Below are 14,204 nucleotides of genomic sequence, written 5' to 3'. Positions count from 1 at the left end.
TTGAGCACATACAAATGTTGGATGCAATACTTTTTTTTCAAATATTTTCAGTATTTAATGAAATATATGAGTATGTGATGCTGCCTTTTAATTTAGCTTTTAGTAGACACCATTTTTTGCTGTCTATATATATATTTTTTTGTATCATCCTTTGGGAATATGGTTATTTTGTACATAAAATAAATATGCTCTATTTATCGTAATTGTGACATTTTATTTTATTATTTTAAATGGCATTTCATATTTTTTGAAACAGGCTTCCATACCGTTGGGATCAAACAGTAACATTTCCACCTTATATTAATAATCAGACCTATCAGAACAGTTTTACAACTTTGATTTATTTGTTTGTTTGTTTGATTGATTGCTATTTTTTTTTAACATTGTGTTGATACAACGCCAAGTATGTGCAATATGTCTCTGAAACAATCGGGCTGGTGAAACAGAATCATTCTTTCTCTCTTTATAACTTTCCTCTGATTGTATCTTCATGGATAGGATTTTAAGCTAGAGGTACAGCAGTGGCATGGACTTGCATTCTGGCTCGCTTCATTGCACAGAGGCCTGTAACCGGGGACAAAGAGATGTTTGGAGTTTATGCCTGGTTTTTCCTAGTTTCAGCATGATAGGCTCCTCTTGCAGATGAGGGTGAAGCATGGGTAGAGGAAACAATACAACCTAATCTGGCCTTGCACCTTTCAGCCACCTTCGAATGCCATGCCACTTTTTTTGTTGTTGGTTTTACTGGCGAATGAACGTCTTTTCCTGAGCCCCAATGAAAAAGCAATTTTGACACTTGTAAGACCACTCAAATTGATTGAGTTTTAAAAAACAGAAGCTTCTGTCCAGAGAAGGAAAAGTGAAATCTGCTCACATGTGTGCATTTCTTTCACAAATCTCTGCAGATAGTTGCCGCATAAATGCATGGGATGTGGATGCTTTGTGTGTTTTTGCTGTCATGTGTCAATGTCAACCCCATTTACACCTGGTATTAATTTCCTATGACTATCAACAATTGACTCCAAATGGGTTTCTGAATGGCTCTTTTAAACACCATTCAGGGGTAATTGAATATACCAGGTGTATACAGGGTCTATGTATGTACACAACTGGCATGTTTGTGTGCATTTCATTGCATATACATTTGTTTGTGTGTCTGTTTCAGTCTAATATACAGTCTTTATGCCATTCTCACTCACTAATGGCATAAAGATCTGCATGTCAACTTAGAACATGTCCTCTGTGGGCTAGGGGAGACAATATAAATGGATGCACATTTTCAGGCACTGGATGGCTGGTACTCTGAATGGCCCGGCAAACCTTTGAAGGACTGCTTTCTTATTCCAAAAACAGCTGGCTTTTGTTATAGTTTCTTCTTTCTCGTTTTGCTCTCTTTACCACCACTCCTCAATCACAGCGTGCCGATGAGAACATGACGATTGACACCACTCTGCTTGTGCACTTCTTTGGCAAGAAGGGGAAGGCGGAGCTGACGTTTGATGACTTCTACAGGTATGACGAGTTGTGTGTAAAAAGCTTATTCATCCTTATTCATCCACTAGACATGGAAAGATACATAAGAAATAATGTAGAAGGTATGCTGAAGATTGTTAACAGCTTGTGATGTTAGATAACAGGATGTGATGTGATTAAATGACAAAAATGTATTAAAGTTTGGGGTTGGTAAGATGGCTCAACACAGTGGAACAGTAATAGTGAGAAATATTACAATTTAAAATGACAGTGTTCTGTTTTTAAGAAATGTATTTATTCCAGTAATGGTAAAGCTAAATTTTCAGCAATTTTCATTACTTCACGTGATCCTTCAGAAATCATTCTAATATGCAGATTTGCTGCTCAAGAAACATTTTTCATTAAGTTGAGAACAGTTGTGTAATACTTAATATTTTTGTGAAAACAGTGATACATTATTTTCAGCAATTTTTGGATATATAGAAAGTAAAAGAACAGGATTTATTTGAAATAGAAACCTTTACATTATGATTTTACTATTATCAATGTTTTGTTTTGTCACTTTTGTTCAATTTGATGCATTCGTGCTGAATAAAAGTATTAATTTCTTTCAAAAAATTCTTACTGATCCAAAATTTATGAATATTGGTAATGTAATTTGTTATAAACAGTCTCTATAAGTGACAGGACATTTTGTGTGTACTTCTAGCAATGGATAGCTTTTTTTCTCACATATATTGAGGCAGAAGAAAAAAAAATCTCATTGAAATACATAGAATTACATACAACGCCATGCATATTAAATCTAATATCATAAAAAACATATTGCCATCATAGAAACCACCTGCAATACACCCTAGTAACAACATAGCAACATCCTGGCACACAGGCCCGACTCCAGCTGACATGCAAGGTGGGCCGGAGGTGTTCTGTTAACAGTATGAATGCCATTTTTATTTTTCCTCATAACAGATTTCGTAACAATTTTTGTAATTATAGATTTCATAACAAAAGGGGCAGGTTTTGAAAGGGACAATTAGTAACCCAGCTATACTATGTTTAGGAGCACACATTATATTGTTTTATGCTTCCATTTAGAAAATTCTGTCACAAATTAAATAATACAATTTTGTTTAATGCTTCAGAATTAATATCACATGTCAAATATTACCATTATAAATGTATGTTTTAGGCAGGTAATAAAATGCTTCAAAAAAACACACAAAAAATATTTAATTATTATTTCACTATAGCAGAATGTAGTAAAAAAACGGAACAAACTCAAATTTATAAGAAAACGATCATTTATGATGAGCCATTGAATTATAATAATATAATAATGCTAATAATGCTTTATGTTTCTAATAATTCAATGACACAGAGTTAGTTATTCCACTTATATGCTATGGTTACCAAGCCTCGAGACACTGTTCATACGTTTCATTTCAAGACACTTGTCAGGTTCTTGTCCATCTCTCTTGTGTGTAGGTCTAATTTAGGCATCTCATCCCAAGCCTCCGTTGCTAATTCCAAAACATCATTTTAGAGCTAGTAAAGTAGACTTGAACTATTGATATGCAAACCACTGCAGTTATTAGAACTTTCTGTCTCTCGAAAGTTTTCGGCAGCTGTGTCTCTACTAATAGTAAAGCTGAAGTTTAACTGCTTCAAAAACAGCGGTGTTACCACCTCACTAAATGTCATGTTTTGCAGCTGTGAAACTATTTTATTGATAAAGTTGTAGGATAGTGCTTACAACAAGGATCCTGTGGTTTTGTGTTTATGGGAGAGAGGTAATTTTGTAATAGGTTGTTATTTGGTGTGGGGTCATGCCCTCCCTGGCTCCCTTGTGGAGCAAAATGCAACAATTGGGCAAAAATTCTTTAACTCTTTTTGCGGTCATTGTTCTTTCAGATTTATGGATAACCTGCAAACTGAGATGTTGGAGATTGAGTTCCTGACCTATTCCAAAGGCATGACCACCATCAGTGAGGAGGATTTTGCGCGAATCTTGCTTCGCTACACTAACGTAGAGGATATCCGCAGCTATCTTGAGAATGTGCGGCAGTGCATACCAGATGAGAAGGTAATGAGTAATGTCACCTGGCTGCTAACTAACAACTGTGACACCCACCTCCCCCACGCTCCCACTTTCACCCCTTAAACAGACCCATCTTACCCCTCCTCTCAACAGCTTTACATGTACAAGAAGGTTACTGGTTCAAATCTCACTCTCAAATTCCACAAATAAATTTATCATCTTAAAAATACTACAACAAATACATTTTGTCCACTCACATACAGTACATTTGTTCCATGTCTATTAATTCTGTGATCCAGCCCCAAAATGCACACATTCCCACACGTTGAGTTGTCATTCACCCTTGAGTTTGACACTTACATGTAAACTGCCATTTAGTCTTATAGTCCCTCTATTCTCTCCTCTCCACAACACATGCGACTCAACCCTTTTAAGCTGAAGACATCCATCTTCCTTTATATTAATATGTTGATTTAAGAACCAAGTGTCAAACCCACAGTTTGCAGCAAAGTGGAACTGGACTTTCCCAGACTTGGTTGTTTTAATATCTTGTTTTTAAACATAATATCTTGACACAAATGTTAAATTATGTGTCTCTTTGTTGCATGCCACTATTATGTCAATTTAATTAGTTCTTGAAAAAAAGGCTATGTTCAAATGGCACATAAATCCGATTTTTAGGATTGACTGTCATTTTGTAAGTGATGAAATCTGATCCGTCAATGTCCAGTATATATACACTGATAAATGAGTACTGTAGTAATGATGCATTTGCTACAGTAAAGAATACATGTAAATTAGTAATATAAGCACTGGAGTTATAACTGTATTCCACAGATTAATAAATACGCTGTCCAAAATCACTCACCTGTAGTCTCGTCTCATATCAGCTATATATCAAAATGCCAACCGTTTTATTAAAGAAAGAGTGGGTGGAAATGTGTGAATTCGAACAGTTATAGACAAATGATCCAGTGTGACAACTAAGACATGACATGAGATATAATAATTGATTTCCAATCACCTTTGAATGAAAAAATAAATAAATAAAAAAACTTGATTGTTGTTTGCGGATTACACAAATTCCAAATGTATCTGAGATGGATCCACTCCCCCCAAAAATGGATTTTTGCTACCTGTCTGAACAAGGCCAAAGATATTTGAAAAAGCATGCAAAACTTAATGAACATAATCAGACTTTTGAATTGCTGTATGCAATTTGAATTGTAATGCTGTATTATGGCATGATTGCTATTAAAATATATTAATATCTTTACTAACACAGAAATAATGATGATGGAGTCGAAGAAGGTCTTGTTAAGTGCACAAGTTGCAGAGCAAGTTCCAGCTCTGTTACAGTGTACAAAAACTTCCTGTATTCTCTCTGTTATCTCTGTTTATCACACACTGGAAGAAACCAAAGGTTTGTCCCTGCCGGAGTGATCCGTCGCCCCGCAGTCCTTGATCCGATTGTGTTTTGATTTGTTATGCCCTCCGTTTTGTATTTCAATTGTTTTTCCTTCTCTTTGATCTTGTGTTATATGTTCAAGAAAGTAAATTCACATTTACTTTCAACCGGCTAAAATGATCGTGTTCTGAGAGACCTTCCAACATTTTTACAAATTTATATATTAAGATATACAGTGGCTCCCAAAAATTATTTGGTCACTTCATCCATACTTAAAATGTGAGAAACTTCCGTAAAATGTTTCTACCTACAGGTCTACCCACCTGCCAACCTGTCTGCCTACGTGCATGTCTACCTACCATTCAGTGTTGTTTTTGGCAGCCCTTTTAGTTTTAGTCGTAGTCTTTTGAACGAAAATGATTTTAAGTTTTAGTCACAATTTTAGTCATTTTAGTCAACGAAAACACAAAATGGTTTTAGTTAATTTTTAGTCAATTTTAGTAAAAAAAAAGTAGTCTTTAACAAATTAATTTAGGTTAAAAAGTATTGGGAATGGGCTTAGGTTTGATAGGTTGTAGCAAGTGTTGCAATTCATTAAACAACAGCTTAAAACCTTTTCAAAATAAACTAGACTTTCTTATTGATGGAGAAGCAGTGCTACCATTGCCATGCTGTACTTCATTGTCACATTGGGCAGAAACCGTCTATTCCCTATATTTCAAGTTATAGTTTTTCCATGAATATTAAATGCTATTTTTAACAGTAATCACAGTAATAAAGGAATGGTTTAAAGTTTGAACAGCAGAAATGACATGCATTGTGAATGTCAGACTTATCATTTTCGTTCCGTCTCATCTCGTCAACGAAATCTCGAAAACCACTCCTCATGTTTTCATCGTAGACAAAAAGTGCGTCAACAAAATCATTTTGTTATCGTCATCACTGATGAAAACATCATTGCTACCATTCTGTGTACCCACCTGTCTAGCTACATGTCTACTTGTCTACCTAACTGCCTGTCTGCCTATTTGCATATCTACCAACCTACCAACCCTGCCATACCTACCTCCCTGTCTGCATCCCTACCTACAGGCAGAGATGTATAGTAACGAAGTAGAACTACTTAAGTACTGTTCTTAAGTACTAAAATGGTGTATCTTTACTCTACTAGAGTATTGTTTTTTTCTCATACTTCTACTTTTACTTCAGGAGATATTTTCGATGAATTTAATACTTTTACTTCGATACTTTTTTTTTAGTGTTCTGCTAGTTACTCGTTACAATTATAAAAATTTTACGAATCATTCGTTGCAAGTTGGCTTTCATGCTGCCTAAAACTCACGCCAGTTTTATAAGGTAATGGTATTGCTTGACACACACATTGACAACTAATGCAGGGGTTGTCCTGCAATGATATTTTTTTGGCGGCTGCCAAAGCATATTTGTATCCCGCCAAAGCGCCTTATTTGATTGCTAGTTCAAACTTTTGACTGCTTTCTTTAATAAAAATTACATGACACAATACTTCTACTTTTACTTTTAATACTTAAGTAGTGAATTTTAAAATAAACTACTTGCAATACTTAAGTACAAAAAATGTTGAATACTTTAGTACTTCTACTTAAGTGTGGTGCTTAAAGAGCACTTCAACTTCTACTCAAGTCACTTTTTTGATAGAGCACTTGTACTTTTACTCAAGTCTGAGTTTCTAGTACTTTATTCATCTCTGCCTACAGGTAAACTTGTCTACTTACCTACCAGTCTACATGTATATAGATCTCCTTGCATACCTACCTGTCTATCTACCTGTTTACCTCCCCTACTTGTCTATCCTACCTACCAACATCCCTGCCTTCCTCCATACCTGTCTCCCCACCCATCTACCTGTCTGTCAGTCTGTAGTGTATATAAAGAAATCCCAAATACTTTTTAAGTGAAGTGTCCAAATACTTTTTCGCCCACTGTATTTGTGTGGGTTTGGTGTGTGTATGTGCTTGGGGCAAAGTTTGTGTTTGAAATCAGATTGTCATGCTGCCCCTCTATAGAGGGTCACCTGATGTAGGTTTCTCCATGCCTGACTGCTTTCTTTTAGCTCTTTCCCAGTCCCATCTGAGGGATCTGTTTGTGTTGAGGGTATCAGGTTTTGGGGCCCCTTTGAGCAGTTTGTACATTTGGCTAGAATGACTTCACCCCCTCTCGAATTCCCACAGAATAGACCCTAAACTCACTTGTATGGCATTTTATGGTTTTCCACCATAAGTCCTCAACACAATCAAACAACAATTCAGCTTTAAACTTCACATAAATCCTGACCTCAAAACAAGCTCTCAGTTAAACCTAATGTGTAACTAGAACTAAAAACTCAGCAGAGAGGTTTACATGGATTACCATAGCTGTGACAACCCTTTCCTGTGTTTGTTTAGGGTATTTTCTACCTCATTACCCTTTATCGTCTTCTATAACCAAAACGCAGGTCTGTGTCAATACATCTTGACACCCTCAGGTGAAAGATTTAATCATAGATATGGTTTGACAGACAGGAGGATACACTGCAGGATTCTGTGCATTAAATTTAAAAAATGGAAAATTGCACATCTTCATGTCATACTAATATGATTTTCTTTCTACTGTGGAGCACAAAAGAATATATTTAGGATTTTGTCTTAAAGTTCTTCAAAATATGTTTCACAGAAGAAAGAAATGCAGAGCTGGGACGACATGAGGGTGAATAAATGATTGCACAGATTTCATTTTTGGGTAAACAATCCTTTTTTAAATGTACAGTATTGTTCAAAAGATTGGGGTCAGGAAGGGTTTTTTTTTCTGAAATAAATTAATACTTTTTATTATTAAGGACTAATTTAATTGATCAAAATTGCCTAACGACATTTACATTGTTACACACATTTCTATTTCAAATATTAAGCTGTTTTTCACATTGATAATACTTTTTTTTTTTCCATCAGGACCAAATCAGCTTATTATAATGATTTCTGAAGGATCATGTGACACTGAAGACTGTGGTAATAATGCTGACAATTCAGCTTTACCATCACACGAATAAATTACACTATTTCTTAGAGAAAAAAAGAAGTAATATTTCACAATATTTATATTGTTCCTGCATTTTTGATCAAATAAATGCATACAAGAACATCTTACCAAAATTTTGAGCAGTGTGTTTAAGAGATTCTTGGTGTTCTGATGTCAGTCCAATTGTAAGTTATCTCTTTGATTCCAGTCTATGATGTCATGCAGTTTGTTTTCGCTTCTCCGCATTCAGACAGGCTGACAATTTTATGACATTGTGCTGTAAAATGACTCATACCTTTTAATCGTTGCATGTGTCATTGTATGCAGTGTGGCAGAGCACAAAGAACTGAACATGCATCGGCAAACAAGCATGAGTGGCGCAGAGTCTGATTTCTTTTGCATATATCAACATGTTGATTTCCTTCTGTCCATCATTGCATTACCCGATTTGCTCGAGAATGAAATGACGACGCCGCTTGTGTATTCTGCGTGATGTCATGTCTCTTACAGATCCTCTTTGAAATGGAATGTAACATCAGTTGATGGCAGCTCTGTTAGATTGGATATCTCATACTAAAAGATTTCTGTTTCTTTTTGCTCATTTCTTTCTTTTCCTGATCAGGGCATCACCTTCGAAGAGTTCAGGTCTTTCTTTCAGTTTCTCAATAACCTTGAAGATTTTGCCATCGCCATGCAGATGTACAACTTTGCTTGCCGTTCCATTGGACAAGGTTAATGCATTGGGATTCACAAATACTAGCATTTAACACATATACAAAATACACAGTGGGATCCAAAAAGTCATGAGACCACCAAAAAAAATATTTATAAATAAATAAACCTTGAAAAAATATTGTTTTAGGAATGAAGTTTTTTTTTATTCAACTTTTCATTTAGATTGTTATGCTGGATTTTTTTATTTCTAATAAAAGCATTTAAATTGAAACATTTTCTCTTTATAGTGGTCTCACGCTTGTTTGCCCCACTTTAAGCCTATATATTTAAAAAAAAAAAAAATTAATATTGGTTTGATATGTTATCTAATGCAGCGGGATTTACTTAAGTGTGGTTTAAGGGTCTAAATACTTTACATTCTACTCAAAATCTCAACTAAAAATGAGCTGATCATGTTTTATTAGAAACAAATTTGCACATAATTGACCAGCACATTGAGTGTTTGTTTTGTTGAGCAGATTCATTATATCTTCTGAATGTGTGTCACTCTCCCTCTTCCAGATGAGTTTGCTCGAGCGGTGTATGTCGCAACAGGCCTTAAACTGACCCGTCACCTGGTCAACACCATTTTCAAGATATTTGATGTGGATCACGATGATCAGCTCAGTTACAAAGAGTTCATTGGTATAATGAAGGACCGTCTGCACCGTGGAGGCAGGGTAAGAAAGAGGTGTAGGGGAAAAAGAGGTACATCATCATTCTTTACCTTACTGAGTTAATTACATCAGTTAGATACATTCTGGTGTTTTGATTGTAATTCGGAGAGGTATGGATGGGCAGTATCACTGCAACTATAGTGCCATCTAGTGTTCAGTAGCTATGTCTACAATGAAACCTCCCTCAACATTTAGGCCTAGTTCCTAAATCCACTGTCAAATAAGCATAAGATTTTCTTCTGATGTTGAACAATGCTAGCAGCGAATTTGTTTCTGCAGCATGATTTATTGATTAAAGTTATGTTTTGTAATCCAACTATAGTTTATAGTTAATAAACATGTAAATAAAATGCAGCTTTGTCAACTACTGAAGTAATGAATCATTCTCTCATTTTGTTTTTTCCTACCTGCAGGGCTATAAGGATTTAGAGCGTTTCATTTCATTTAAGTCATGTATGAAGAAGGAACTGGCAGGCAGATAAGTAACCCCACACACATACAAATATAAATAAATAAACATGCTACCACTACGTTTTAAAAGTTCAGTGTACCATTCAAGCAATTTATCTAAGATTACTAAAATGTTTTCAAAAAGTTGCATGTGCTCACTAAGACTGTTTGAGAAAAATATAGTTAAAACATCAATATTAACAAATATTATCTAAAATATTCTATTTTATTATCTTTTAAAAATTTATTTTTTTCCTGTGATGGTAAATCAGGATTTTCAGCATTATTACTCCACAACCTATTATAGTTGTGCCACTTAATATTAACCTGCAAAAGAATAGCATTTATTTAAAATCTTTTTTTTTTTTTTGTAACAATGTAAAGGTATTTACCATCACTTTTAGTCAATTTAATGCAACTTAAAAGTATTAAATTATTTTTTAAATAAATAAATAAAATCTCACTGGCCCCAAACTTTTGAACAATTGTGTTTGTGTGTGTGCATACAGTATCTTACTATCTGTGTTATAGCCTTCAGGTTTTACTGGAAAATCTGATGATTTAATAAGTGAAAGTTTTTAAATGGCTCCTTTCCATTTCCCATATGCACCAGGTGAACGCGGAACGCGACTTATATTTTTTCAGAAGGAAACTACTCTGGAAATGTTTGAGATGCTAGAGATTCCATCATGAGATCTACCTCATCCTCTGTTGATCTTGAAACCTTTGGAAACTCGGATTGGGATAGTGTCCCTGCAGTCAGCGCTCTGCATGCTCTAGTATCTGCACATCTGCACGATCAAACTTTGTCCTGTAATCTGCTATTAATCTTGTTTGCATGTAACCTGGAGGACGGCCTTGTAACTGAGTTTCAGTTGGTACAAGTTCAATTTTTGTTTGTTTTGAAGTTACTCAAATGTGTCCAAGCAGGGTAAAGAGACCATTTTCTTGATGTTTTAAGTAGGATGAACTAATCATTATGCCGTTTTATTAATTATGTTTGTACTATATTGTACCTTGCATTTTATTATGCCCATTACAAACAAAACTATTAATCATATTTGGTTATTGTATCTGTCAGGATTGTTTAAATGCACCGAATAATAGCTGTGTGAAAGAGTTTGTTTTTGAAAGAGATTAGTTCATGTAGCAATAATGATCATTGCCTTATTATATATATTTCTCATACAATTTATTTATTTTTGAACAGGTATGGCTGTACAAAGATTGTATAAGTTTGTCTTGGAGTTTAAGGACTTTAAGACTGTAAGTACTTGATAAATAGACTTGAAATTCCATAACAATGTTATTCAAGTCAATAAAATGGTCCATATGATGAAAAAACTCTGTTCAAGATTGTCTCTAATGAAGGAGCATGACTTATAGGACTATATTAAAATATAGCCTGTAGGATTATATGGGAGCGCGGGGCACAACAATAACGCGGGGCTAACTTATAACACACTTGTTTTAAATACACATTGTGTCCCGCTCTCCCCTAGGTCGCTATCAGAATATTATTTATTATAATTAATATTATTATACATAAACTTATCAGAAATAGGCTGTTTTCCTTTTTGATACAAATATAAAGGTGAACGATTTAGGATTTAAATCATCAAAATAATTCTGAAACTTAAGAAAAACCTGAAGACATATGTCTTAAGAATTTAGCAAGTGTAGTTTTCCAAATTATAACACATAGTTCTATAATATGTGACATGTTCAAAACATAGAGGTTCAAAACAACTTTAATTTTTGACGGAACCTTTATACAGAGTGGGCGTTTCTCTCCGGGTATTTGATAGTGATGTACCAATTCACGATTTACAAATTTTCCTCAAGAAAAAAAATCAAATGTATTAATAATAGCCGATTTTTGTGTGTGTGTGTTTGTATGTGTATGTTATATAGTGTCCGAAAGTCTAAAATGCTTATATACTACGTTTTTATTGAGAAACACGTATGCTCTCTCTTGATTGGTTGCTTTGTCACGTGTTGTTTCCAGAGTTCGACTTGCATTGTGGGTAACTGTAAAGGTGACCGTAATATAAGTGTATTTATATTGTTTATACAGTAAAATATAAATAGTGTTTGATGTTATTTAAGTTGGATTTTAAACCGAAACAATGAACGCTGTTAAAAAATCTACTCGAATAAGGTTGTGAATGTTGTTGTTTTTCTCATCGGTGATAATGGTGAGCACATGTATGTGGAAATATCATGTCTAGCTTCAACAGAGAAATTGTGCCTACTAGTTGTACACCGAAATTAGTCAATATTTAAATTAGTTACAAGTATTTGAACTGTTAGTGATTATGGGCATACCAATGTTTTAGTTGTTACTTTTCTAATCGCTGTTTCATGTACAGCGCGACTGACCAACTAATGAACACCGTCTGTGAGACATCTAGTGTCAGAAGTCACTCGAGCTGGGTTTTGCAAGGTAAGGTCAAGACTATACTTTCAGGGATCATTTCTATAGTTCTTAACTTGGAAGTGCATTTCTAAAGTGATGAGTCTCCCTACCCACGATGATGAGCTTTGATACTTCTTTCTGAGCGTGAATCGGGTGTAGAGTAATGATTTATTTCATAAGCTCTGCATCATTGATGAACGTTCCTCGCTGAACTATTCAGCAAGGAGGATAGAGGTATGATCAGAGTGGTTTTTAAACATGGTTAATATCAGATTTATTATTAGTAGAGAGGACGGTTGTCTCATTATACGTACTAAATATCATAGTTATTACTTGACAAACTTTCTTCGTGTGTCACTGTAATATTAATTATAAAATTGAATACATGAAACGCTCTTCACTGCAAAATATGTTGAGAAAGAAAACGTATGATGAGAGTAACTTACCTTATGTTTTTATAAAAAGTAGAACAATTAAAATAGTCTGGAATGTGTAAAGCGAATTTGTGAAAATCAGTTTATTAATATCTCTTTTGCAAAGTGTTAGACAATGTGAAGCTTTATTAACAGTGGTAGTTAGTGGACTGTAAATAAAAGTGTCATTGGTTTAGATTAAATATGTTAATTGACATGAGGTTTTTTCTTGTTTGTGCGTTTAAATTGATCCTTATTTTGTCGTTTTTTATGACGTTCATATATTTGTACTTAATGGATTTATTTAACTCTCTGTGTGGAAAGTAAAGTTATTGCAGTTGGTTAGATTACATTTAATCTGCAGCAATGGCATGTTATGTTTTATTTTCGTATCTATAAAGCTGAGCGTGACGATTAAGTTTGTATTTAATCAAATAAACTTTTCTCAACATGCACATGGTTTTAATAAAATTTTCTTTTAATATAATATGCATATATTATAAAGATTAAAGACTAATACCGTATTCCAGGCAACCTGTAACCAGTGTTTTTCCAACCTGTGACATCGGGCATATTTTGTAAATTCTTAAAGAACAAAAAGAATGACCTTCTCAGCTGCCATAGTTGCACCTCTTGCATCATCAGAACTGTGTGTTCAATGCATCACCGTTTCTGTTTAAAAAACATTGTCCAATGTTTGTCATGGCTGAACGCAGCCCTGTGTACATCTCGTGTGTTTAACAATGCAGCACGTTTGAGCTTCAGCAAGAACCAATGAGATTCAATCTAGTTTTTACGCAGCACTTTTGAGCTTCAGCAAGAACCAATGAGGTTTAATATTCTTGCTCTAGACGTGTAGTAAACTCGGTTGGGCTAGTTAATGTTAGCTGATCTTTGTTATGTGAATTAAAGCCTAAATTAAATCTCATCATCATATAAAATCTCTACAGTGATGAGAAAAGTGACTTCTGAATTCTGAATATAAATTGTAAAAACTATACAGATTGAACCCAGGCAGATGTTTAGTTAACTTGTTTATATATATAAATTAGCATGGAAATTTAAATTAGAAAATAGCAATAATAACATTCTGTATTTAATTATTATTAATTATAATGATAGTACTGTACACTGATCTTGTTCATTCTTGGGAAAAGTAACTTGTTTGTAAATCCAATTTAGTATTACACTTCTATCAGAAGGTCTTACGTGGCTATCAAATTCCTTCCATGCTCAATCGTTAAGTTCCCTAATGAATAAGTATACCAAAGGCAATTGTTATATCTAATATTTTACTCATTACAAACCACTCTGATCATACCCCTTTCCTCCACACTGTGTGATACAGTGGGGAACGTTCATCAATGATGCAGAGCTTATGAGATAAATCATTACTCCACACCCGATTCACGCTCAGAAAGGAATATCGAAGCTCATCATCGTGGGTAGGGAGACTCATCACTTTAGAAATGCACTTCCAAGTTAAGAACTATAGAAATGATCCCTGAAAGTATAGTCTTGATTAAAACTTGCAAAACCCAGCTCAACTCTCTTCTGACACTAGATGTCTCACAGA

At 34.5% G+C, this 14,204-nt stretch overlaps 1 protein-coding gene and 2 non-coding genes across 13 annotated transcripts in view; 2 read left to right on the top strand and 1 right to left on the bottom strand.

The window, feature by feature from the left end:
* micu3a (mitochondrial calcium uptake 3a) overlaps positions 1-12,465 on the top strand; it is a 34,324-nt gene extending 21,859 nt beyond the window's left edge. For 5 of the 11 annotated variants that reach the window (XM_039674783.2, XM_039674787.2, XM_089132419.1 and 2 more), the window contains 7 exons: positions 1,418-1,512; positions 3,388-3,559; positions 4,929-4,937; positions 8,578-8,686; positions 9,192-9,349; positions 9,760-9,824; positions 10,407-12,465. In XM_039674783.2, coding sequence (XP_039530717.2) covers positions 1,418-1,512; positions 3,388-3,559; positions 4,929-4,937; positions 8,578-8,686; positions 9,192-9,349; positions 9,760-9,824; positions 10,407-10,413 — 615 coding nt within the window. In that variant the 3' untranslated portion in view covers positions 10,414-12,465. Of the gene's footprint in view, positions 1-498; positions 514-1,417; positions 1,513-3,387; positions 3,560-4,928; positions 4,938-8,577; positions 8,687-9,191; positions 9,350-9,759; positions 9,829-10,406 lie in introns of those variants that run through there. The other 6 variants (XM_039674781.2, XM_089132418.1, XM_089132417.1 and 3 more) reach the window with 4 other exon arrangements.
* LOC120481412 (small nucleolar RNA U3) lies at positions 12,251-12,465 on the top strand. The gene has a single exon (XR_005623302.1). It is a non-coding gene; the product is annotated as a small nucleolar RNA U3 (small nucleolar RNA).
* Positions 12,466-13,933: 1,468 nt separating this feature from the next.
* Positions 13,934-14,148, bottom strand: LOC120481411 (small nucleolar RNA U3). Its single transcript, XR_005623301.1, has one exon. It is a non-coding gene; the product is annotated as a small nucleolar RNA U3 (small nucleolar RNA).
* Positions 14,149-14,204: the final 56 nt, after the last annotated feature.

This window comes from Pimephales promelas, chromosome 6, assembly GCF_988280905.1.
Source record: "Pimephales promelas chromosome 6, fPimPro1.hap1.1, whole genome shotgun sequence".
In the NCBI taxonomy this organism is placed as follows: Eukaryota; Metazoa; Chordata; class Actinopteri; order Cypriniformes; family Leuciscidae; genus Pimephales; species Pimephales promelas.
Note: the sequence above shows the minus strand (reverse complement) of the source record. Positions and strands in the feature narration are given on the sequence as shown.